Below are 27,246 nucleotides of genomic sequence, written 5' to 3' on the forward strand. Positions count from 1 at the left end.
CGGGTCGGATGAATTTGGATCGGGTTGGTTTCGATTTGATTGATTTTGAATCTGTTAAGTTTGTTTTGATTCCTGAAGTTGATTCATTATTCGATCAATTCTGATTTAGATACTTTTTGTGTTTGGCTGAATTTTGGTTGGGTTGACCAAATTTAATATTCAAATAAGTATATTTTTAAAATTAGATTAATTATTGAGTTTTTATATCTTGTTAATGGATCGATATTAAGTTATTCATGTGTCATTTTTCCATATCGTGTCATTAATATATGTTTAAGTAAAAAATAAGGTAAACAATAAATTAGGTAAATAATAAATTAGGTTTAAGTTAAAAATAAGGTAAAAATCGGGTCGGGTTAATATCAGTTCGGATAAAAAATGGATCGGATTGAATCGGGTGTTTGTCGGGTCAATTTCGGTTCAGATTGAGCTCAGGTCGGATCAATTCGGTTCGGTTTGAGTTCATCTTCGGTCAAATCGGTTTCGGGTTGATCTGAGTTCAAGTCGTGTCAAATCGGTGCCGAGTTGATTTCAAATCGTGTCAAATTTGGGTTGAGTTTAGTTCGGTTACAGATCGGGTTTGGGTGTTGAGTTTCTCAGATCAAATCGGATCGGTTACACTTCGAAACGGATGTTTTTTTCGGTTCGGTTCAGTTCAGTTTTGACACCTCTAGTTATTGTTATAATAAGCTCCAAAATTGAGGTTCAACATTGAAACTAAAATAAGTAGCTTAAAGGTTATAATTTCCCACAAACAGAAAGATCATTTTACCCATTTTAAACTCATATCTAAATTACTTGAATCAAACATCCTTTCTAAGTCGTCCAAAATTATGAGAGGTTTATGTTTACTTGAAGTGTCATTTGGATAAATGGGTACATAGGATGATATATTATTTTTGGATATCTAAAAGTACGTGTTGGAGATAGGTTGTATCGAGTTATAATTGATTTTGAATTCTAAACAAGTTAGGTGCCAATTGAGGTTCAGACTGTTATCGGTTGAGTTAAATTAATTGTTAGTTGACAATAGGTTGTATCTAGGTCCGGTTATAGAATATCATGTCAAAATCAATTGTCGAATAATTTTGGGTCAGTTTGGGTCGAATTACAAGTCACTAGTGAGTAGTCACTCTATTGTCCAAAAAGTTGTGTTTAGATCATTGTGGTACAGGTTGGTTTCTCGGGTCACGTCAGTTATAACAACTATAATAAGCACCAACCTATCAACACATGTCATAAATTGCTACGCTTGGAAAACCCATCCACAAATGGACCTATTTTTTTTTGTTGAAGACCTTCATCTTTCCATTCTTTAGCTGCGTATCTTAGCCAATAAATTTTATTGCAACAAGCTCACAACTTTTAAAAATCGAACAAAGGATGAAGAAAAATTAATTAATTTGACTAATGAATGAGTGTAAGGTCGTTAATCAAGATTATACAAGTCCTAATGACGAGAGCCTACTCTTAAATTAAACTCGAATAACTTTCGCCTACTGTTGGCACATTTGACTGTCTCCATTTTATAAAGAGAAGGCCAAGAAAATTCAAATATGCTCACGCAAGTAAGCTAATTAACTACTAGCATGTCAATTGTCTTTGACGACGAAATTCCGGAAAGTCATAACTAAGATCGTACATATGAAATTATTATGTTCATTATGCTAAAAGAAATCAATGAATTATCTTATTTCCTTAGGCAATAAGGTACAATTGTATTCAATGAATAATTTTTACACTTTTCTTGTATGCATTTCTTGGTTTCTTTTCATATTCTTTGCAACAGCAACAACTAAGTATACTCGTATCAGTAACATCACAACTACTCAGTTTCTAAGAGACCCAGAATCATTAGCTTCTAGCAATGCCAATTTTATGGTTGGTTTTTTTAGTCCAACTAATTCGACAAATCGATACGTTGGGATCTGGTATAGTAACAAGCAGGATTCAGAGTCTGGTACATCAGAAGTTGTATGGATAGCTAACAGAGATAATCCTCTGATTAACTCTTCTGATGGGGTGTTCAGAATTTCCGAGGATGGAAATCTTCAAGTATTGGATGGACAAAATAAAAGCATTTGGTCAACTAATATATCTCAAGATCATCAGCCAGATAATTCAGTAGCTCAGCTTTTAGATACAGGAAATCTTGTTCTGATTTCGAATGTTAGTGGTGAGACCATCTGGCAGAGCTTCGATCATTTAACAAACTCGGTGTTGCCTCCAATGACGGTCACCATTGATATGGAAAGAAATGATAGCTCATTGCTTCGATCATGGAAGAGTGCTTCGGATCCATCAAGTGGACGCTTCAGTTTTGTAAGTCTTCCTCGAAACCTTCCTGAATTTTTCATTATGGATGGTGAAAGACCTTATTGGAGATCTGGCCCGTGGAATGGTAATCTCTTTCTTGGAATCCCTTATATGCATTCAGAAGTTTCCAATGGATTTCAAATTAATAATAAAATTCAAGGTAAAATCGAGGTGTCATATTCAGTGGCGAATTTATCATTGTTGGAACGATTGGTGTTAAATCATGATGGCCGGTTGGTTCAAGAGGATTGGAATGATAGTAGTGGGAAGTGGGAGGTTTATTGGAATTCTTTAGAGTCCGAGTGTGATGTTTACGGAAAGTGTGGTGTGTATGGAAGTTGTGACCCCAAGAAGTCACCAATTTGTAGTTGCTTGAAAGGTTTCGAGCCAAATAACAAGGATGAATGGGACAAAGGAAATTGGACTAGTGGGTGTTTTCGTAGAACACCACTGCAATGTGGCACAATAGAAGGAAAATCAGACAAGTTTCTAAAGCTGAAGAACATGAAAGTGCCAGATTATGCTTACTGGTCTTCAGGTGGTCTAGATGGTTGTAAAAGGAAGTGCTTACAGAATTGTTCATGTTTCGCTTTTGCATATTATACAGGAATTGGATGCATGATGTGGAATACAAGCCTTGTTGATATACAACAATATTCTGCTGAAGGTGCTGATCTTTTCATTCGCTTGGCTCATTCAGAATTAGGTAAACCTCTCAACTTCAGTTCACTTCAGCTAATAGTTGGTTTGTGGAGGCGGATGCACAATCCACATAGTGCATCCGCTCCAAAATACAAAAACGCGGAAAGAACATTCAGATATATACTAATGAACATGGTCATATAAAAGAACATAGTAGTCATTTATAATGTACATGGACATATACATAAAAGAACATAGTGTTCATTTATAATGTACGTCAGTTTTTTATGCAACAATTTTGTATATTTTTTTTTTTAAATGAAATTTTGTATAATGAAATAGATAAATAGTACTATAATTATTATTTTTTACCATACATTAATTACAAATCATTTTAATTTTTTTTTACCAAAATTTCACTTTCTCTCTCCAAACAAAACTTCAAACCAATTTAAATTCCTCAAACCTCAAACAAAATTTCAAGAAATTCGAAATTTTGAGCCCAAAATTGTTCAAGATGACAAATAAAAACCAAAGGTAAGACCAAATTCGACATTTATACTTGTTTATTTGACATTCATACTTGTTTATTTTGAGTTTGAGTGTTTGTTTTTTATAAATTTGATTGAAAATTGTAATATTTGATTTTATTGAAAATTAATTGCGATTTTGATATAATTTTGTTGTTGCAATGAGAAGTAAAATGAAATTCTTGAAGAAGATCAACCAATTAATATATTTTGGAAGAAGAAAACAAGCAAATAGACAAATTTAGAAAAAGTTGTAGATCCAAATAATACAATGTACATTAAAATACAGTAAAATGTTTTTTTTTTTCATATACTTATATGATGCAAATAATACAGTGTATATAAAACATGTAACCAACATTATAACATATATGTTCATTAGAATATAATACAATGTACATTATAATACAGTAAAATGTACATTTTTCATATACATACATGATCATTTATACCAAATGTACATTTACTATATGAATAATGTTCTTTAATATTATCATGTTCTTTACTAAAATTACAAATGTTCTTTAGATTTACAAAAAAAAATATAAAACTGGATGTTCTTTATAAAATAGCTATATGTTCTTTATAAAATAGCTATATGTTCTTTACAAAACAACTATATGTTCTTTACTGAATAGCTAAATGTTCATTCCGCCTTTTTTTTAAAGAACATTGGATGCACCAAGCATGGTGCATCCGCCTCCATAGAAAAAATTTCATAATTTCAGTTCAATTCAGCTCCTAATTTTCTTCTCTTATAAAATATTCAGTTTAGTTTAGTTTAGTTTAGTTTAGTTCAATTCAGCTCCAATCAGTTCAGTTCAGTTCAGTTTAGTAAATGTGAACATACCCTTAATAGAAGTTCTTGTAATTACTTCTGCATTATGTGTCAACCAGTATAGATTTCTAGTCTGTTCGTAATAAACTCGTGCATTTAACATAAGGAGAACCAATTTTTTTCACTTAGAGAAGTATTCTTGATCTATTGATGTCAGGCGTTGAGAGATTGATTACAGAAGTTGATTTTCTTCTCATTATATAGGTGACCCTAAACAGAAACTCATAATTACTACAATTTTGGCGATTTTGGGTGCAATTATTTTTATTGGCTTCATGTACTACGGATGGAAATTGTTGAGGCAACGATATGGTGAGTGGTAACACCTTTTCCTTCTAAGCTCTCTGATATAATATGTGCATTTTTGATATTGAAAGTTGTAACATCAAAAGCTAGTTATTGCTATCGCAGGGCCAAAAATTACAACTAGAGAATTTCCATTACATAACATGTTGGATGATAGAATGGATCAAGTTCATATTCAAGATTTACCACTCTTTGAATTTGATAAGTTAGTAGCTGCATCAAATTCTTTTTCCGTAAAGAACAAGATTGGACGAGGTGGTTTTGGTATTGTGTACAAGGTAACAATTTTTTTAACTGAAACAGAATCAGTCAATAAATATACAAAAGCAACAGTTTGAGTTGAATGATACTATAATATTATTCAGGGAACGTTGGAAGATGGACAACAAATAGCGATTAAAAGACTTTCAAGAGGATCCGGACAAGGCCTACGAGAATTTATGAATGAAGTAGTAGTGATTTCAAAACTTGAACACAAAAATCTTGTCAGACTGTTGGGCTGCTGTGTAGAAAAAGAAGAGAAACTGTTAGTGTATGAATACATGCCGAATAAGAGCTTAGATGCAATTCTCTTTGGTACGTTTTATAATCTCTTATTATTTTAGCATCTTATGCTGTAAATTAGTAAGGCTCTTTGACAATGCCACAATCTTCTTTATAATGTTAGATCCGCATCTTCGGAAAGATTTGGACTGGAAGAAGCGCTTCATTATTGTTGAAGGGATATGTCGAGGCCTACTTTATTTGCATAGAGATTCAAGGTTGAAGATTATTCATCGAGACCTCAAGGCAAGCAACATTTTGCTTGATGAAGAGCTCAATCCAAAGATATCAGACTTTGGAATGGCTAGAATATTTGGGAGCAAGCAAGATCAAGCCAATACTTTAAGGGTTGTTGGTACCTAGTAAGTTTCCTAACAGTTAAGCATAATACTTGTACCAAAAGGCAATGTAATAATGAATCTTTCGTTGATATGCAGTGGGTACATGTCTCCGGAGTATGCCATGGAAGGTCGATTCTCTGAAAAATCGGATGTATTTGGTCTAGGAGTGCTACTGTTAGAGATTGTCAGTGGCAGAAAGAACAATAGCTTTTCCAATTATGAACCCTTAAGCCTTTTTATCTTATGTATGTTATTATTTGATATAATCTTCATTTCACTAACAAAAATTTACTTTAATTTCCCTTGTCTTTATATTAAAGATCATATGAATGTCTAAGTAACTAACATATATGTTTGGATGCTTTCAGGCATGGAAATTGTGGAATGAAAATGATATCCTTAGATTAATTGATCCAGCATTAGACTTTGATCAAAGTTTTCGAGTTCAGATATTGAAATGCATACAACTGGGGCTATTATGTGTGCAAGAATATCCTGAAGATAGGCCAACCATTTCGGCATTGATTTCCATGCTTAATGTTGATGATGTTGCTGACCTTCCAAGTCCAAAGAAACCTGGTTTTACTCAAAAGAAAATTTATAGCACTGATGATGTTGTAGTCCCTCAATATGGTGAAGAAAACGTTTCTATAAACCTTGTTTCCGATCTAACTATATTGAGTGGCCGGTAGTTTGTGCATATACTGAGGGGAATTTCATATTTTGTTTTGGTGAATATGGATAAACAATTAAATGATTGATTACAACTGTTTTTTTCATTAGTTGTCTGTAAACTAGTATAGTATGCATTTTATTGTTTGTTTTCTCATAAGTTCTCTGTAAAGTGTAAACTAGTAAAAGAGACCAATAATCATCAGTAATGAAATGATTTTGACCAACAAAAATAGAAAATATTCACAGCAAGCATAGGATCAAATGTACGACTCATACAAGACATGTCATTAATAAGATTAGTTGGTTTTTTTTTTTTTTTTTTTTTTTTTTTTTTGAGGGAAAGATTAGTTGGTTAGCTTGATCATGCAGCTCATTAAACCTTCTCTTCATCCTAGATTTAAAGAATTGTAACCTTGAACATTCTATTCTCCATTTCTCCATCTAAAACTGCATTAGAACACTTGTAGCACAGTTACAATCTTATATACAACCAGAGTCTCTTACACAATTACACAATCATGAGAGTGACGGTGGAACAACCTTCCCCCCACCCCCTCACTACTTCTACTTTTGGTTGTTTTTTATTATTTACATCACTTATAAATTTGGTAACTTTATACTCCCACAATTCTTTTAATCTTCCCAATTTTCATTTTGATATTTTTTTTATTTCTTATATTCCTACTTTTGTTTTAATAATGATAAGGAAATTTCTAGTTTACTTTTATCACTTCTTACCCTCCACATAGTCCACATAAAATTATATAATAATATCAACTACTTTGAGTATTGAATGTCTTTAGTTAATTATTTATACTCTCCTTAATATTGAGATTATACAAAATGGAGGGAATAATGAGGAGCATCTAGTTAATCAAGTGGATTTACAATTTTGTGAATCACCTACCATTTTTGTTTTATTTTAACAGAAAAAATAGAAAGTAGATGAAATGACAAAATATTCTTCAAAAAAAAAATAAAATGAAATGACAAAATAACCCATTAATTAAGTAAAATGGCAAAGTTATCCTTCATTTATTAGCTGATATGCTCATATTATCCCTTAGCTTGACTTAAACAATTTGTACATTTTAGACTTTCTAAACTTGATTTTTCTCCAAATTAACTTACTTTTTGAATAAATTAAATTAAAATAAATTTTATCGAATTGAACTTATTAACCTATTTTGGTGGAGTTAACATGCTTAACAAGGCCTAAATTTAATCATTCCTCTCTCCTTCCTTAGTCCTAACCTTCTTCAGTCACTTCAGTCATCACTCCTCCATTGAATCCTTGTTTGCCAAAAGCTTTTCGCTGGTGGAGTCGCGAAAGCTGCTGTAACAAACCTTTGCATCAATCAACTTGAATTTCCAGGCAATTACAATCTTTTCTTTCTTTTTTTTTTTTTTTTTTTTTTTTTTTTTTTTTTTTTTTTACTTCATTTCAATCTTCTATTTAATTACTTTGTGATTTTGATTTCATGGTATATTGGATAATTTATTGGTTACAGTAGTCAAGCTTCTATGTATTGTGAGCTTGTTCCTGGTAATAATTTTAATTTGTTAGAATTGAATTTCGTTGGGACGTTGGGAGTCAATGTTATTATGATTATAATACAGAAATTTAGGTATGGATTTCAATTAGTCTAAAAATTTAGCAACTTTTAATTGAGTATACATTTGCCTTGCAATGTAAAGGAAAAGAGGAGGAAAAAAAAAGGAGAATTTATGTTTTTTGGAGGATAATTGTGTTGTAGTAGCGGAGGCACGGAGCTTTTGGAGAAATTTGGGAAAATAAGGGTTTTTAGTTTACACGTTCAAGAGATTATCGATCATTTAGGACCATTTTGAGAAGATACCCCGTAGATTAAATTTTTCGGGATAACTTGTTGGGTTAAGTTTGGGAATGTCTTTGTGGAAGAAGGTAGTACTTCGTAATAAATTTTTAATTCGTAAAATGTTACAATGTGAATTTGTTTATGCCACAAGTCAACTTAGACAATGTTTGTTAGGTTGTTATGAGTATCTATGAGATGGATGTGTTAAAATTATTACTACTTGCGTTGATACTTGTTAATGGGAAGAACACCGGTAATTAATTAAATGGATGTTCATGTTCTTGTCGTCACTGCTTCTATGATGGTAAATTAAAAATATTCATACTAGGATAGAGTTGGATGCTCATTTTCTAAACCATATAATATGCCAAATTGTATGTCTGAAGTGCTAAAACTAAAATAATTGATGCAATCAATTGAGGAATCAAGAGATGAGACGAATAAGGTCGTTGTATGTGGAAGGTACAATGTTTTATTGGAATAGTTTAAGCATTGTCGCAACTGCCAAGAGCACCATACATGTCTCGGGCTATATTCTTTTCACCTAAATTAAGACATTCTTATATGAACTTTGTAAGGTCTGATTGTTCTAAATGTTTCAGATATAGTCTGGTGTGATAAGAATTTATGATTTGCTTGTACTTTAATCTTATTTATAAAAACACCCTGTTTTTGAGATAATTCATACTTTATAGGGAATTAATTTGAGAGGTGTGTGGAAGAAGTTATTGTAGCTCTTTAAAAGTTGAACTGATGTCTGCATAAGACAACTTGTACCATGTTTGTTAGTAGCTGTTATGAGAATCTGGGGTCTTTTATATTAAAGTTATTACTACTTGAGTTGCTACTTGCTAATGAAAAGACCGCCTATATAGTTGATTAAGCATGAGTAACTTTCATTGTTGTCATAACTTCGTATTAAAATGAGGAACTAGGATATATTAATACTTGAATTGAGGAAGACTCTCATACTAAGAAACATATAGTATGTCAATTTGTAGGGAGAATTACTGGAACAAAGGTTATTGATGCAATTTGAAGAAAGGTAAATCGTGTACCACAACAATGACGAAGTATAGATATATATTTTATATATAAATGGTTGTATAATCTATGGTGGACTAAGTATTGATAATCGGACACATTTATCATCGCTCATGCATGTATCATATCTCAAACTAGCCATAAGAAAGAAAAAAAGTCTGTAATGGCGGCTTCTTTTTCAATCTTTATACTACTATCCATTTGTTTTTTTTGTTTGAACTTTGTTACAGCAACCACAAATATTAGCACCTCTGAATTTCATAGAGATTCTGAAATTTTAGTGTCTACTAATGAAATGTTCAAGATTGGCTTTTTCAGCCCCACTAACTCAACAAATCGCTATGTTGGAATCTGGTACAACATGGAGGATTCTGATACGTTTGAAGTTGTATGGGTAGCAAACAGGAATAACCCGATCAAAGACTCTTCTGGGGTGCTAAAAATATCTGAAGATGGGAATCTTCAACTCTCAGATGGGCAAAACACGATTTTTTGGTCACCTAATGTGTCTGATCAGGCAAATAGTACTAATGTTGCTCAGCTTCAAGACACGGGGAACCTTGTTATGCTCTCAGGTGCTAGTGGGAAGATCATTTGGCAGAGTTTTGAACATCTCACAAATTCATTGTTGCCACTGACAACAATCTCTATTGAAAAGGATACTATGTATGAATACTCAATGCTACGATCTTGGAAGAACACATCAAATCCATCAAATGGACGCTTCAGGTTTGGAATATTACCTCGCACACTTCCTGAATTTGTCATATGGGATGGTAATAAGCCTTATTGGCGAACTGGCCCATGGAATGGTAACCTTTTTCTTGGATTGCCAGAGTTTTCTTCAAGGGCTTCCATGGGGTTTCGTATTGTAGATAACAACCGAGAAGGAACAGTTGATTTTGTATATTATGTGGAAAATGAATCATTACTGAGATACTTTTTGTTAAACTACAATGGAAATTTGATCGCCAAAAAATGGGATGGTGGTAGCCGGAAGTGGGGTTTTGAGTGGCAATCCTTTGAATCCGAGTGTGTGTTTTATGGAAAGTGTGGTCCTTTTGGAAGCTGTAATCCAAAGGATTCACCAATTTGTAGTTGTTTAAAGGGGTTTGAACCAAAGAGTATTGATGAATGGGGAAAAAACAATTTTACTAGTGGGTGTGTTCGAAAAACACCACTGCAGTGTAGAAATACAGGGGGCAAAGTAGATGGTTTTTTAAAGCTAAAGAATATGAATGTGCCAGATTATGCTAATTTGTTATTATCAGATGATCAAGATGATTGTGGGAGGAAGTGCTTGAAAAATTGTTCATGTTTAGCTTATGCATATCCCAAGGGTATTGGATGCATGGTGTGGGATGGAAGCCTAATGGACTTGCAACAACTATCTGTTGCTAGTGCTGCTGATCTTTTCATTCGTTTGGCTGATTCAGAATTAGGTGATTATTTTACTGATAATTGTGCTATTTATATGCCTTTCATTCATTTATTCATTCAATTGTTCTATCCAAAACGGAGAATATATTTACTCCTCCCCCCCCCCCCCCCCCCCCTCTTTCCCGAGCGTCCTGTTTTAATTGTAACATTTTGACCAGTTCTGTTTTTTAAGCAATTTAATTGGATTTGTATCGTGTGATTGTTGGTAGTGAGTTATTTTGTTTACAGTGAAAATGAATGTTTTGATAAGTGTTTAGTAGGTTGCTTGTAACTAAAGTTTGTTTCTTAACTGTCATTTGTCAAATATCTAGTTATTTCTTAGTTATTAAGATTTTAACTCTAGCAAAGTATTTGTTTGAAGCCAACACATGAGTCAATGTTAAATTAATAAGTTTATTAATCATGTTATTTTAATGAAATATCTTGTTATGGTGAAAAATATTTCACATATGTTTTTTCTTTCAATGCTGTCATACTGTTGTTTGATGGAGTAAAATACTACAATGGATAGGCAATGTGGGTTACCTCGCATTATACGGATATACAATAATAACACGTGAAAAAATCAGGAAAATTTTGTATAGGGAGACTTTTTAAATGGATATATAGGGAGTTGATTCATTGACTGAGATTGAATGGTATGCTGATAAATACATTTCTGTTTTTTCAGATCAAACTAGTAATTTGAAAATACTGATTGCAGTCATAGTGATTGTGGCGGCAGCCACATTTGTTTTCTCTGCATACTGTCTACGGAGGTGGATGCTTCAACGATATGGTGACATTTTCTCTTTGAATTGCTTATGCAAGCCATAGCTTTATACTTTAAGTTTTTATCTTGAAACCTTGACACATACTTCTTGTCGTGACAGCTGAGAATTCCTCGAACAAAAAGATACATTTTGTTGGTTCTGAAATGGATCAAGTTGAATTCAAAGATTTATCATTGTTTGAATTTAAACAATTGGAAGTGGCAACTAGTAACTTTTCAGTCGATAACAAGCTTGGACAAGGTGGTTTTGGCCCAGTGTACAAGGTAATGCATGCTTAGTTTTAGGCTGAAATAATTCGATCTTCAGTCTTATATTCGCCTTCCTGTTAGGCTTTGAAATTGAGTAGGAAAGGGCGATCAAGGTACTGCAGTTAAATACTAGCCAAAAAGTTGACTAAATATGAATACAGAATTTCAAAGTGGATAGATAGAATTTTAAAGTAAAGAGAGAAAAAAGTGGGTATTAGAATGAAAATAAGGGATACAATTCATACAAAACTGAACGCGTTAATGTATTCTTAGGGAAAACTGGAAGATGGACAGGAGATAGCAGTGAAAAGGCTTTCAAGAGCATCTGGACAAGGCCTGCAAGAATTTATGAACGAAGTGCTTGTGATTTCAAAGCTTCAACACAACAATCTTGTCAGACTGTTGGGTTGCTGTGTAGAAGGAGATGAGAAATTATTAGTTTATGAATACTTGCCAAATAGGAGTTTAGACGCACTTCTCTTTGGTATGTTCTCAAATTCATGTGCTGAATTTCTTGTCGCACCTTTGAGTTGGATATAGTAGGATTTGTAACATTTAACGTCGAAGAACAGATAGTGCCATGTTCTTATTCATATGTACTGTTTATTTAGATCCAAGTCATAAGAAACAGTTAGACTGGAAGAAGCGCTTCAATATTATCAATGGGATATGTCGTGGTGTCCTTTATCTTCATAGAGATTCTAGATTGAAGATTATTCATAGAGATCTCAAAGCAAGCAACATTTTGCTGGATGAAGAGCTCAATCCAAAGATATCTGACTTCGGAATGGCAAGGATATTTGAAACCAAACAAGATCAAGGAAATACTGTGAGGGTTGTTGGCACTTAGTAAGCAACTAACCATCTAACAATTAACTCTCATAATATGATGAATTTGGGCTTATTTTGTTTGTGTTAGTTTATGAACTTAATGGATGTTTGACTTGCTCGCAGTGGCTACATGTCTCCGGAGTATGCTATGGAAGGCCGATTTTCTGAAAAGTCTGATATATTTAGTCTTGGAGTACTACTATTAGAGATAGTCTGTGGAAGAAAAAACAGCATCTTTCTGGATTATGGGTCTTTGAGCCTCTTAACATATGTATGATTAAGTGATTTATATATCTATATTTAGCCTTATCTTTATATCCATGTTAAAGCCAATGCTAATGAATATGCGAATAGCTAATGATTTTGTTTTAACGCTTTCAGGCTTGGAAAATGTGGAATGAGAATGATATGTTTTCATTGATCGATCCAACTATTTATGAACCATTCTATGAAGGAGAGATTTTGAAGTGCATAAAGTTGGGGTTAATATGCGTGCAAGAATTTCCAGAAGATAGGCCTACCATTTCGACATTGTTTTCCATGCTTGATGTTAATGATATAATGGAGCTTCCGCAGCCAAAGCAACCCGGCTTTACTCAAAGGAGAGTTTATACTACTGATGAGGGAAGCCACAGTGGCCAAGAGAATGGCTCTATAAACCACGTCTCCCTGACTGTATTAGGTGGTCGATAGAGTGTTGGATTTTCTCAGCAAGAGATTTAGCTCAATCACCAGAGTGCCAAAATTCAAGTGTTAAACCTAGTAAACTCTCTGAACTATATACCCTTTTTACTTTTACCTCAAAAAAAAAAAAAAAAAAAATATATATATATATATATATATATATATATATATATATATATATATATATATATATATATATATATATATATATATATATATATATATATACTCTTTTTACTTTCCCGTTTGCATTAGGCAGGGATTAATGGGATGTAAACGAAGAATAGTGGTTGTATTCTCTAACACTATTTAAATTTGGTTATTTAAGTAAAGAATAGTCTTACTAATCCGATAGTCACTGATCATTGGTTCCCACGGGTTTTTAGGGGTAGGACTAGTGTTCCCCTAGGCCCTAGCACCCACAGGTTTTAAGTAATTGATATCTTTAGACTCATTTTAGGAAGACATCCGCAGGTTAAAATGTTTTAGGATAATTCGTAGTAGGGTTTTATTTTAGGAAGCTCATTGTTGAAGAAGATGGTAGTAGTGGTTCATGTACTAGTATTATTACTACGCAGCAAAATTTAAACTTGTTTAATTATGCCTCCACAACTGTATAATTCAATAAGTTTGTTAATTGAGATGGATCAATGGATGTGTTAATTGAGTTGCTACTTGCTAATGGAAAATAATTAATTAAACATGAGTCACTTTCACTGTTGGTATGATTTCAGATCAAAAGATAATGCATAATACGAAGTGCATGAATACAGTTGGATGCTCATATTATATTATGAAACATACATATTGTATGCCAATTTGTATATCCAAGTGCTGGAATTGTGGTAATTAATGTAATTAATAAAAAGACCTTTTGTCAAAAACTACCTAGTGAAGCCCCAGATTTTGTGAGAAACTACCTAATAAAAAAAATGTTGTAAAAAACTATCTAATAAAAGGTAAAATGTTGTAAGAAATTACCTAATAAAATGTTAATTGTTGTAAAATACTACTTTCGCTGGAAATCCACCATTGACCCACCTCAAAACACCCCCAAAACCACCGCTTTCACCCCAAAACCAACACAACCTACTTGAAATTGCCTTCACCAAGCCGAAACCACCTTTCAATCCCAAAACCACCACCTCTAACCCTAAAAATCAACATCCCGAGTCACGAAATTAAATTACCCTCACCAACTCGGAGTATTTTCTAACCACCCCAAAAATATCCTTACCACCTTGAAAAGCAATCTCTGTGGTGGTTTCAAGGGTGTTTTGAGATAGGTCAACACCTTAAAATTAGATTAAAGGTGGAAATTCGGCCAAAGCTAGTACCTTACAACATTTTTCCTTTTATGAAGTAGTTTCTTACAATATTTTTTTTATTAGGTAGTTTCTCACAAATTTTAGATTGTATTATGTAGTTTCTCACAAATTTTAGGTTGTATTATATAGTTTCTGACAAAAAAAGACCCAATAGATAGTTAGAAACATGGTGTAAGTGGAACGCACAATGTTTACTAGGAGAGTAGGTGGGTTTGGTACTTGGGTTTAGGCATAATTTCAATGTAAGCTAAGTCATGTGCTCACCTTTATTAGTAGTAATAACAAGTGCTATATAGATCATGAACAAAAGAGATATTTGGGCTGGGCAAGGATTACACTATTATCGTTTATAATCATCTATTAAATGAGCCGTTAGAACAAGGCAATAAAATAACCGAATAGTAGATTATTATTATATTATTAATAAGCCGTGAGAACAATGTACAAAAAAAAAAAAAAAAAAAAAAAAAAAAAAAAAAAAAAAAAAAAAAAAAAAACTACAAATAGGATTATGTGATGAATTGAATTTCATAGGCCAAAATGTTATAACAATTTCTTAGTACTGTATTAGTGATAGTGGTCATAGCATCCATGTTGCTAACACAGCAACATCATCATCACAACATACAGCTACAGCAGAAGTGGCTCGAGCTCTTTCTTCCTACTTGATCAAGACTATTCTAGAAGATTTTCCGTAGTTCTTATTCTTGAAGCTTCCTGAGTTAGTTAGTTGGGGTTGCCAACTCAGCATTGTAAAGAACAGAATTCTGTTAAGCCTTGTATATTTTGTCCCGTATAGTTGTTGTACTATATATAGTTTTAGAGCTGTAATAACATTATTCAGAAATAATAAACACTTTACAATTTTACAAATTTCTCTCTCTAAAACTCTCTCTCTTCTCCCTCTAAAATTCCTTCTCAATTGCATGGCCGGCCGAGAGCCTGTGCAAACAGACCCTCAGCACAGGGCCTCCAATTGTGTAGGGCCCCATAATTTTGAAGTCCAGTTGATGTTATATTTCTTCTGGAAATGCGATGTTGCTCTTCCCCATTAACCAGCTTTCATTAAACATTCATCCCTCAAAACTTCCTACTGAGTAATAAATTTCTCCGTCAATCTTGCAATTCCCATAAGCAATAATTATTTCATAACATTCCATATTCAAATCACTCTAATTTCTCATTAATTTTAAAATTCAAAATTTTCAGTTTTCGTTTTGTTTTTGGGGGAAAAATATCAAATTCAAACCTTTCATGGAGTATAATCATTCAATGATTTCCACCATTCTCCTTTTTCGATAATTATTCCAACTACCACTTCATTTTTGGGTATTTTGTGTGTTTTGGGAGGAAGAAGATGACGACTGTGAACAATAAATTGCGACAAAGCTTTTGATTTTTTTTTTCATCAGTAATTTTTCTTTTTCTTTTTCTTTTTTTTTCCATTGTTTTTAATAATGGGCTAGTTTTTTTTTTTTTTTTTTTTTTTTTTTTTTTTTTTTTTTTAAGTTATAAACTACTCTGTTGGATCCGATTAGTCATAAGCTTACAAATTAAATTGGATCTAGTACTAGGACAAGAATTATACGAAGTGTTTGAGTTTTTATATGGTGCTTCATTTTATAAGAAATACTACGTATGAGAGTATAATTAAAATATAAATGATACTGTGGAACTTTGTATAAACAGAGTGATTTAGTTAAGTATTTGATTTTTTTATTTGGTGCATCATATTATAATAATACTAGTATACAAATACTCTTGTCAAAAAAAAAAAAAATACTACCTCCGGTCCAAATTACTCGCAACTTTGGAATATTTTATATCTCACAAATAATACCCCGAAGTTGCGAGTAATTTGGACCGGAGGTAGTATAAATATTACTATTATAGGGCCCATTTTAAAATTAAAACAGGGCCTCCAAAATGGTTGAGACGGCCCTGCTCATTTGTCCTGTTCTTGAGGAAGAAGTCAGCATAGTTGCTGATTTCATCATAGTATCAGAGCACAAATAAGTTCGATCTTCGTTTCCGCTTGTTGATCATCTGATTGTGCTCTTCATATAATTCTTCAGTGATTAATAGTTGAGGTATTACATTACTTCTGCTAGTTTCTGTGAATTTTTCTGCAATTTCTGCGAATTTATTTGCAAATTCTACTAGTTTCCAATTGATTGTTAGTTGTTGCATAATCAGCTGATTTCTGATTGTTTCTGGTATTCTATCGAACATCTCACGTTCATCAAGTTCTTAGTCTTCAAATTTTCTTTAATCAAAACCTTTTCTAGTTGATATTCTTTGTTATAATGGCTGCAAATTCGCATACACGTTTGCCAATTGGTCAAGCTCCTTCTTCTCCTTATTACATTCATCCTTCAGACATGAATTCCATGCAATTTGTTACTAAAAATTCAATGGAGAAGGTTTTACTAACTGGAAGAGAAGCATGACTATTGCTTTGTCAGCCAAAAACAAGCTAGGCTTTGTTATAGGAGCAACTGCTAAACCTAGTCCTTCTGATGTTTCTTTCAAACAGTGGGAGAGGTGTAATGATATGCTTATTTCTTGGATCTTATACAATCTGGATACTACTTTAGTTCGTAGTGTCATGTACTTCAATACAGCTGCTGAGATATGGAAGGATCTTGAGGATTGTTATGGTTATACTTCAGGACCTCAATTGTATTCAATTGAGCAGCAGTTATTTGAAGTCAGTCAAGGTTCTGATTCAATAGCTACTTTCTTCACTGGTATGAAGATTTTATGGGACGAGTTAAATGCTGCTAGTCCTCTTCCTGCTTGCACTTGTAATCAGTGCACATGTAATTTGACACAGAAGATTTTCAAATTACAGCAAGATCAAAGGTTGATGCAATTTCTAATGAAGCTTAATGAGAACTTTGTTGCAGTGTGTGGCAACATATTGATGATGAATTCTTTGCCTCATTTGAGTCAAGCTTACAGACTCTTAATTCAGGAAGAAAGACAGGAAATTGAGCAATATTCATACCTGCTAATCAAGGATCTAATGATTCTATGGCTTTTGCAACAACTAGAAGATTCTCAGACAGGCTGTAGAATAGAGGTTACAGACCGCCAGAACAAAAATCCTGCTATCGTTCTAACTCTAATCTTGGAGTAATGTCAGGATCAAAGAGATCTACATTCTATAATCACTGCAACAGGCCTGGTCATTCAAGTGATAAATGCTGGAATTTACATGGCTATCCTGAAAAGTTCAAGAAGAATAATGTCTGGCAGAATGGGAGAGGAGTTGCTGCTGCAGCTCAGCAGTTAGATGCTATGGTTGATGCAGTAGCTGAGAAACAATCTGATCAGGTCAATGGACCTGTTATCACTCAAGATCAATATAATCATCTTCTTGGTTTGTTGAACAAGACCAATGACACTAATCCTGGTCAGAATTCAAATGCCACAGAGATTGATGCTCAAGCTAACTTGGCAGGTACATTCTTTCTGTCATCTTCTTTAAGTGCTAATTGGCTGATTGATAGTGGTGCAACAAACCACATTTGTACAGATTTAAGCATGTTTGTCTCTTACAAACAACTAGATGGTGTTAATAACACTATAACAATTCCAGATGGTACTAAGGTTGCTGTGTTGCATATAGGAACTGTTCATATTAGTGATGCTATACAGCTCACCGATGTTCTGCATGTTCCTGCTTTTAAGTTCAATTTGCTATATGTTCCTAAACTTTGCAAAGATTTAAATTGCTCAGTCTTGTTCACTGATAGGTTGTCGTACACCTGTCAAAATTAAATTCCTAACGAATCCAACTAACAATGTAGTAGGGCAAGTAGGGTCGAATCCACAAAGAGATGGTATTCAATCTAACTTCTAAGAAATTGATGAAACTAAACAAGTCACGAAATTGGGATTAAGAATAGATCTAAAATAAAATAGGAATAAAACAAATAATAAAAAGGACCTAGGGACTAGGGTTATGGTTCACCATGCTTATAGTTCTAAACCTATCAAAATACCAATAACAATTCAATTAATCAATTAACTAGAGCAATTGCTAAGCCTACGATCGGGTCTTAACGCTCTCAATTCAACATATGTAGTTCGGTCGCTAACATAATCAGAATTGCTAATTGTAGGGAAGCCTCTAAAAGTAAGATCTTTCGATTCAAACTCTTATTAACATGAATTAATCATACAATTGATCAGGTTGCAAGATTATCAATAAAAACACTATCAATTAGAGATATGAATAATCAAAATATTAAAATTATCAATCAAGATTCATAATATAAACATGGATTCCCAAACCCTAGAAATAAACTACTCAAGCATGAAATAAATAAATAAAACTAGAAAGGAATAAAACATAAATAAAAGAGAGAAGTAAATTACCTTAATGAATTAAAGTAACAAATTCAAGGACAAATCCATGGAGGAATCCATGGAGTTGTCCATGAACAACTAGGGCTAAAGAGAAATCTAAAAAGAACGTAAAACAATAATCACAAACGTCCCGAGAAAATAAGTCTCCTTGAGTATTTATATTATCCTAAAACTAATCTAAAGAAATAATTGAAGAAAAGTAATAAGAAAATAATAAATACATAAGTTGAATTACTATTGGATTATAATTGATGACGTGGCACGATACTCGACTTGATTACGTCAAACAACCAAGAAAAGATGGAGCAGCAACGAGCTATCGCTCCTCGTCGAATGTAGCTACTGCCTTGGCGAGCTAGCTGGCAAGCTATAGCTCGCATAGGACTTTGCGTATGGCAGTGATGAGCTAATAGGCGAGCTAGCTTGCGAGCGATAGCTCGGAGCTTCCTTGACTTGCTGCCTTACTGAGCTAGTACTCGAGCTATAGCTCGAGCTTAGCTCGATGCAAGAATGCTTAGCAACTCAAATTGTCAATGCACCAAAGGCCTAAAACGATCTCATACTTGCAACAAGAGCTACGAAACAACTCCGATTTACTTCAAGGAATCTACATACATATATAAGCACAAGGTCAATGAATCATCGGCCTCAAATCAACATCCCTCCATCCAACGACAAATGCTGAATTCTTCCAAGAGCGTCCAAATAGCTATGAGAACTACCTGGAACATTAAGAAAACACAAATGGAGCATAATAGAGCACAAAATGGACAACTTATGAAATTGCGACCTAAAAAGCAACAAAAGACTCAAAAATCAACTATAAAACTAGCATAAATGTGTCTATAAACTCTATATAAATGTGATTCATCATTCACTCAGAATGCCTGTTTTATTTAGGACCTTTCTTAGAGTTCACTTCCTCTTGGTAATCTTTATGCTGGTCTTTATTGTGTGGAAGAACAGAAGATATCTGCAAATAGTTCAAATTTTCCTAAGTAATGTAATAATACTAGTTGGAGTCATACTAGTAATGCCACTAAGATAGCAGAATTATGGCATCTTAGGTTAGGCCATTTGCCTTTTCATAGCTTTAAGCATGTTTTGCCTTGGAATATCCAAGATTGTTCTCATAATGTTCTATGTAAAATTTGTCTTGCTGCCAAGTAGACTAGGAAATCTTTTTCTAGTAGTTCTATCCAAACTTGTAAGCCATTTGAGCAAATTCATGTTGATGTATGGGTTTCATACAAGGATCAAACCTGTAATGGTTTTACTCAATTTTTAACCATTGTTGATGATTACACTAGATATACATGGGTTCATTTGCTCAAATTTAAGAGTGATGTTGTTCCTGTTATGATTAACTTTGCTGAATATGTTCACACTCAGTTTAACTCCAAAATTTTATGCGTGAGGTCTGATAATGCCAAGGAGCTAACTGAGGGCCCAATGAAGCAATTCTATTTGAAGAATGGTTTAATTCACCAGAAAAGCTGTCCAGACACACCCCAACAAAATGGAGTGGTTGAATGCAAGCATAGGCACCTTTTGGAGACTGGCAGAGCTCTTAGCTTTCAGTCTAAGCTGCCTAAAAGATTTTGGGGAGAGATAGTGCTATGTGCAGCATACTTGATTAATAGAATACCTTTGAAATGCATCAATTACTCAACTCCATATCAGAAACTTCATGCAGCCCCAGCCTCCCTTGATCACTTGAGATCTTTTAGCTGTCTTTATTTATACTCTACATCAAAGGTCAAACGTACAAAGTTTGATGCTAGAGACTCTCCTAGAGTTTTCTTAAGATATCCCTTACACCAAAAAGGATACAAAATCTTAGATTTACTCACTTCCAAAATCATAATTTCAAGAGATGTCACATTTCATGAGCATCATTTTCCCTTCCATTTCAAAAATTGCCATCCCTCTAGTACATTTTTCTTACCCAAACACACTTCCCTCTCCTTAGAAAACTATGATACTCCACAAATTTTTCACTCAAAACCATTGCAGACTGATAGTTCTCAGTCTGATGATACTAACAACATATCTCAAAATGTTTCTCCTACTCTTCCAACTTCCCCTCCTACCCCAAGTTCTCATACTTCTCCTAGTTCTCCACCAATTTCACATCAAACTTCTATTCTACAATCTCCTGCTGTTCAATCTAACAGACAATCATCCAGAATTTTAAGACCTCCCAATTGGATGAAGGATTACAAGTGCTACAATTCTCAAAGACACTGGTGTAATCTTATCTCTTTTGAGTCTCTCCCTACTGCTTCTAAGGCTACTATTATTCATACTTCCCAATTGATTGAACCTGTTTCTTATCTTGAGGCTTCACAGGATCCAAACTAGGTTCAAGCAATGCAGAATGAGGTTTAAGCTCTTGAAAAGAATGCTACCTGGGATGTTGTTTCTTTACCAGTATCTAAGAAAGCTATAAGGTGCAAGTGGGTGTATAAATTAAAGCTTAAGGCTGATGGTTCCCTGGAAAGATACAAGGCTAGACTTGTTGCTAAGGGATTCACTTAGAAATATGGAGTGAATTTTGAAGAAACTTTTTCCCCATTTGTGAAAATGTCTACCATCAGATGCATCCTTTCCCTTGTTGCTGCACACAAGTGGTCTTTGCATCAGTTGGACATAAACAATGCCTTTCTTCATGGAGAGCTTGATGAGGAGGTCTATATGAAAATGCCATAGGGAATACCAAATCCAGACAATAAGGTTTGCAGGCTAGAAAATCACTCTATGGTCTTAAACAGGCTTCAAGACATTAGTTCTCTAAGCTGCACAGTAAGCTGATAAAGCAAGGCTATTCCCAATCAAAGAATGATTATTCTTTGTTTCTTAAGAAGGAAGATGGTGATCTTACTATTGTTGTTGTTTATGTTGATGACATTATCATTACAGGCAGCAATACAGCTGAGATTCTCGGTCTTAAGAAACACCTTGATATTACTTTCAGCATCAAGGACCTTGGACTGCTCAATTACTTTCTTGGGATTGAGGTTACACACTTGCAAGATGGGATTGTGTTAACTCAAAAGAAATTCACAAAGGAACTCCTATCATTCTATGAAATGGATGTTTCTAAGAGTGCTTCTACTCCTCTGCCTATAAACTTTAAACTCAGAGCTGAGTCTGGTGATTTCTGTCCTGTTCCCTCTCTTTACAGATCTTTGGTTGGGAAATTGAATTTCCTGACCCATACTAGACCAGATTTGTCCTTTGCTGTTCAAACATTAAGCCAGTTTATGCATCAACCCAAGCAGCCTTACATGGATGCTATTCATCATGTCCTTAGATATGTGGCTAGGACAATTAGTCAAGGTGTTATGCTCAGGGCTTCTGATACTCTTACTCTAAAAGCTTTCTCAGATTCTGATTGGGCTAGGTGTCCAAACACCAAAAGATGTGTTACAGTCTACATTATGCTTCTTGGAGGTTCTCCCATTTCTTGGAAATCCAAGAACCAAGGGACTGTTTCTACTTCTTCTTCTGAGGTAGAATACAAGGTCCTTTCTTCTACTGCTTCAGAAATTTGCTGGCTAGTAAGGTTGATTGAGGAACTTGGTGTTCAGAACCTTAAGCCAGTAGGTTTTTACTGTGATAATCAATCTGCTATTCACATTGCAAAGAATCCTGTGCATCATGAACGCACAAAGCACATTGAAATAAATGTGCGGTTCATAAGAGATAAAGTCCTAGATGAATTACTTGAGCTTCACTACTTGCCTACACATCAACAGCTTGCTGATGTGTTTACTAAGGCTATCTCTGGTCCTCAATTCAGGTTTCTACTCTCCAAGCTTGGCATGACTGATTCTCTAGCCACCCCAAGCTTGAGGGGGGGAGGGGGTATTGGTGATAGTGGTCATAGCAGCCATGCTACTAACACAGCAACATCAGCATCACAACATACAACTACAGCAGAAGTGGCTCGAGCTCTTTCTTCCTACTTGATCAAGACTATTCTAGAAGGTTCTCCATAGTTCTTATTCTCGAAGCTTTCTGAGTTAGTTAGTTTGGGTTGCCAACTTAGCATTGTAAATAACAGAATTCTGTTAAGCCTTTTATATTTTGTCCTGTATAGTTGTTGTACTATATATAGTTTTAGAGTTGTAATAACATTATTCAGAAATAATAAACACTTTACAATCACAAATTTCTCTCTCTAAAACTCTCTCTCTCTTCTCTCTCTAAAATTCCTTCTCATTTGTCCTGTTCTTGAGGAAGAAGTCAGCATAGTTGCTGATTTCATCATATTGTATATGTAGTATGTTAGTATAAACAATTTTCATACAAAATATACAAATTTTCCTAAATACTTTCTATAATTTTCTTGAAGAAAAGTTCACACACTATTGACCAGTTAATACAGTCAGAGAGACATGGTTTATAGAACCATATTGTTGGCCAATTTGGTTAGCCTCTTCAGTAGAAGAATCTCTCCAATGTGTAAAGCCGGGTTGCTTTGGCTGTGGAAGTTCCATGATATCGTTAGCATCGAGCATGGAGACCAATGTCGAAATTGTTGGCCTATCTTCTGGAAATTCTTGTACACATATTAACCCCAATTGTATGCATTTTACCATCTCACTTTGATAGCACGGATCAAAAACAGTTGGATCAATCAATGAAAGCATATCGTTCTCATTCCACATCTTCCATGCCTACACATTAATGCGAATTGTTAGCTACCTTCATTGAAATAATAGCAAGGTTATGGTATACTTTGAACAGAAATTTTAAATCTTAGTATGACATACATATGTTAAAAGGCTTAAAGACTCGCATTCCAGAAATTTGTTATTTTTTTCTACTACTAACAATCTCTAGAAGTATCGCTCCAAGACTAAATATATCCAATTTTTCAGAAAAGCGACCTTCCATAGCATACTCTGGAGACATGTAACCACTGCAAACAAGTGAAAAAAACGTTGATTTGATCGATTTAAGATAAATGATGACCTGAATTTAGCTGAGTATATATGAGGCTAAGTAGCTTACTAAGTGCCGACAACCCTCAAGGTGTTGGCTTAATTTTGTTTTGTCCCGAAGATCCTTGCTATTATTTCAGTATACAAAATAAGTCATTTGCTACATCATATAATATGTCATCAAGTGTGACATTATTTATAATAGATATTATAATACGAAAACCATTGGAAGCCTCCGTAAACAATTGAGGCACATCGAGGAAGTAGCTGCCGCTCCATGGGCCAGTTTGCCAATACCGTTTATCACCATCCCAAGTAATAAACTCAGGATAGTCAGGAAGTGAATTAGGAATCATTCCAAGCCTAAACCATCCATTTGATGGATCTGAAGCGCTTTTCCAAGATCGTAAAACCATTGATGACCTCTCATTCACATCATCTTTGTCTATAGAGATCGTCGTCTAGGGCTAGACTGAATCCGTGAGATGCTCGAAGCTCTGCCAAATGATCATCCCAGTAGCACTCGAGAGCAAAACAAGGTTCCCGGTGTCTAGAAGCTGAGCAACTAACGTACTGTTAGCCTGATTAGATACATTGGTTGACCAAAATATCTTGTTTTGTCTGTTTGACAGTTGAAGATTGCCATCCTCAGATATCTTCAGTACACCAGAAGAGTCATTAATTGGGTTATTCCTGTTGGCTGCCCACACAACTTTCGTCGAATCAGATTCATCAATATCATACCAGATTCCAGCATAATGTTTTGTTGAATTAATGGAGCTGAAAAACCCGAGCTTGAAGACAGCTTTATCAGACACTAGGACTTCAGGGTCTCTTATTAGGAATTTAGTTGTGGTAATATTGCTATTTCCTGACACAAATTTCAGACAAAACAAACAAAAGATGAGAAGATTGATGGAAGAAGTTGCCATTCTTGGTACTTTTTTTTGAATAAAAAATTTTGTTTGACACAAATCCCCTGTTGCAAGAACGAAAAATAAGGTCCATGAATCTATGATCTTTAATACTCAGTAATACTTGGTCTATCGTAGCATTCTTGGGGCGTTCTTGTTTTATTTGGGTCAAATTCCCCATGGACCCATTGCATAAACAATAATGAATTATGTCCATGAATCTATGATATTTATACTTAAGTACAAGTAATACTTTTCTATTGTAGCTTAAAGCTTAGTTATAAGCACACTTCCTCCATATCTTATTAGATAACACACTTTGTTTGATACACAAACAAACAAACATACACAGTTTTAGGTTTTTTTTTTTTTTTTTTTTTTTTTTGACACACATACCAAGGAGAAGTGATAAAGAAAAAACAAAAGACAAATATACCCTTATTAGCGTCGTGTGAAGTGCACCTATGTGGGCATATTGTGAATATGTGTGGCTATTATATATTGTTGTATGTCGGATCGAGAGGGAGGAAGTAAATAAAGAGTCTGCCACATGCAAATTTTTAAGGAACTTATAACCGTTCAACCATTCATGAACACAGGATGGTCACACCTCGTTTAGAATTCATAAGATTGATAACTCTATATTGATCACGAATCATAACTGGATATTCGAAGATGAAAGTATGAATTTAAATTTAGAAGACAAATTTGCTCATATATACCAGTAGGGAAGACAATAATAATAAATAAATATTCGTGTTATTAACATTTGATTAAATTTTGACTTAATTTATTTTATACACTAATTTATAAGATAAAAATAATCAAATGAGATATCATTAATTAAATTTGTATTAATACTATGTATTTTCACTTTGAAATTTTCACATTATTTCAAATTACAAAAATGTAGTACATTTAATGAAAATGATCTAATGTAATACAAAGGAATTAAGGAATCTTATCTAATTATTTCTAAAATAAATTGATATGAACGGAATATAACTTAGGCAAATTTGCATTTTTTTTAAGAAAATTTTCACTTTTGCTACCGGAGAAAATTTTAATTTTATTTTGCTACCATACAAAAACAAGTTTGTTAAAAATTGCTACCACTTAACACTTTCAGTTAGTAATTCCGTTAGTGAGATCCAGCCACCCTTACTGTCACTTTTCAGCCACCACTCCTTCCTTAGCTTAGCCACCCTAACCGCTTCCTTGTCAGCCACCAAAAAAGAAAAAATTAATTAAAAGAAAATCTAGCCACCCTTAAAAAATCCCAACCCCTCCTATTAGCTACCTTCCCCCTCCTCCCTGCCGGCGGCAGGTGTCGGCGACCCCACCCCACTCCCTTTCCCCCACCAACGCAGCCCAACCCCTTCCCTTTTCCCCTTCTTGCTCCCCCGACCCCGACCTCGACCCTGAGCTGGAAATCAACGCTCAAATCCTTCACGCCATTCTCTCTCCTCCTTCTTCCCTAATTTCTTCTCGTCACCGGCGAAATCAAGGTAATCTACTTTCTCTCTCCTCTTCCTATCGATTCCTCCACCAAAATTTCTTAAATTGTTCTTCCTCTAATTGTGATTTGCGATTTCAATTCCTAAGAAACTGTTGTTGTTCTTCGCAATTTTTAATTTTTAGGCGAATTTTCAATTTTTCAGGTGATTTTCCGTTGTTATTGAGATCATTGTTTCTACAACACCCAATTTTCAGGTGGGTTTGGTGTGGTGGTTGGGGTCGGAGCAGCAAGAAGAGGTAAAGGGAGGAGGATGAGCTGTGTAGATGGGGAAAAGGGAATGGGGTGGGGTCGGCGGCAAAAGGGAGGGGGAGGGTGGCTGACGAGATGGGTTGGGCTTTTTAAATGGTGGCTGTTTTTTTTTTAATTTTTATTTTATTATTATTTTTTTAAAAATAAACTTGTTTCTTGTATGGTAGCAAAATAAAATTAAAATTTTCCACGGTAGCAAAAGTGAAATGCATGTGTTTTGCTAGCAGCAAAAGTGAAAATTCCTTTGTTTTTTAATTACTTCCTTCGTTAACGATTAATTGCAACATATACTAAAAATGGGTGCTAATCTTTAATTGCAACAATTTTTTTTTCCAATTTTGGTATGTTTTTTAAATCAAAATTACCTTCCTACCCTTATTATAAAATGATTAACATACACTTAAGTACTTAACTACAACATATTAAAATCCTAATCTAACATTACTATCTAACCATTCCCACCAAAAAAATCTGATCCCACTACCTCATTCATTTCCTTTTAATACTGCCCCCAAATTGATTCAACTACCCAACTTCATCATTCATTGCAATCTTCAACCTTCAACCACCTGCATTTAATCCATAGCGTTAAACCCTAATCTAGATCTGTCTATAAAACCATCAATCCTTGCATTCCACGCAATTCCCCTTCTACTGTCAACATCTCTTCTCTGTATACTCTCTGTCCTCTCCATATTTCGACCTCGTTCTTTCTCAGATATAAACAATTTTGACCGAAATTATGAGTTCTCCCCCTATGAAATCATCTGATCCTTTCTCGTATGAGAATCTTGGTGTTGAGAAACAGGAAATCGATCTTTCAGCTCTACAAGTGCGAGCGAGCAACTGGTAAAATCA

The 27,246-nt window shown here is 34.2% G+C and overlaps 2 protein-coding genes and 2 pseudogenes across 2 annotated transcripts; 3 read left to right on the forward strand and 1 right to left on the reverse strand.

Moving 5' to 3' along the window:
- Window positions 1-1,725: 1,725 nt before the first annotated feature.
- On the forward strand, window positions 1,726-6,379 carry LOC145578279 (G-type lectin S-receptor-like serine/threonine-protein kinase At1g11330; annotated as a pseudogene).
- Window positions 6,380-9,236: 2,857 nt separating this feature from the next.
- LOC145578280 (G-type lectin S-receptor-like serine/threonine-protein kinase At1g11300) lies at window positions 9,237-13,058 on the forward strand. The gene is made up of 7 exons (XM_081635629.1): window positions 9,237-10,515; window positions 11,184-11,291; window positions 11,386-11,549; window positions 11,808-12,018; window positions 12,146-12,383; window positions 12,489-12,636; window positions 12,747-13,058. The coding sequence occupies exons 1-7, from the start codon at window positions 9,237-9,239 to the stop codon at window positions 13,056-13,058; spliced, it is 2,460 nt and encodes an 819-aa protein (XP_081491755.1).
- Window positions 13,059-17,518: 4,460 nt separating this feature from the next.
- LOC145578281 (uncharacterized) lies at window positions 17,519-21,118 on the forward strand. Its single transcript, XM_081635630.1, has 2 exons — window positions 17,519-18,138; window positions 20,065-21,118. The coding sequence occupies exons 1-2, from the start codon at window positions 17,519-17,521 to the stop codon at window positions 21,116-21,118; spliced, it is 1,674 nt and encodes a 557-aa protein (XP_081491756.1).
- A 2,009-nt stretch (window positions 21,119-23,127) lies between these two features.
- LOC145578282 (G-type lectin S-receptor-like serine/threonine-protein kinase At1g11330 pseudogene) lies at window positions 23,128-24,122 on the reverse strand (annotated as a pseudogene).
- Between the last annotated feature and the right edge of the window lie 3,124 nt (window positions 24,123-27,246).

This window comes from Chenopodium album, chromosome 14 (assembly GCF_948465745.1).
Source record: "Chenopodium album chromosome 14, dcCheAlbu1.1, whole genome shotgun sequence".
Taxonomy (NCBI): domain Eukaryota; kingdom Viridiplantae; phylum Streptophyta; class Magnoliopsida; order Caryophyllales; family Amaranthaceae; genus Chenopodium; species Chenopodium album.

Excerpts from the sequence above, each read along its gene's own strand:
- LOC145578281 (XM_081635630.1), top strand. The coding sequence starts at position 17,519 with ATGTCAGGATCAAAGAGATCTACATTCTATAATCACTGCAACAGGCCT. Across the intron at positions 18,139-20,064 it reads TCAGTCTTGTTCACTGATAG|ATATACATGGGTTCATTTGC; the intron begins GTTGTCGTACAC and ends TGATTACACTAG.
- LOC145578280 (XM_081635629.1), top strand. The coding sequence starts at position 9,237 with ATGGCGGCTTCTTTTTCAATCTTTATACTACTATCCATTTGTTTTTTT. Across the intron at positions 12,019-12,145 it reads TTTAGACGCACTTCTCTTTG|ATCCAAGTCATAAGAAACAG; the intron begins GTATGTTCTCAA and ends CTGTTTATTTAG. Across the intron at positions 12,384-12,488 it reads GTGAGGGTTGTTGGCACTTA|TGGCTACATGTCTCCGGAGT; the intron begins GTAAGCAACTAA and ends ACTTGCTCGCAG.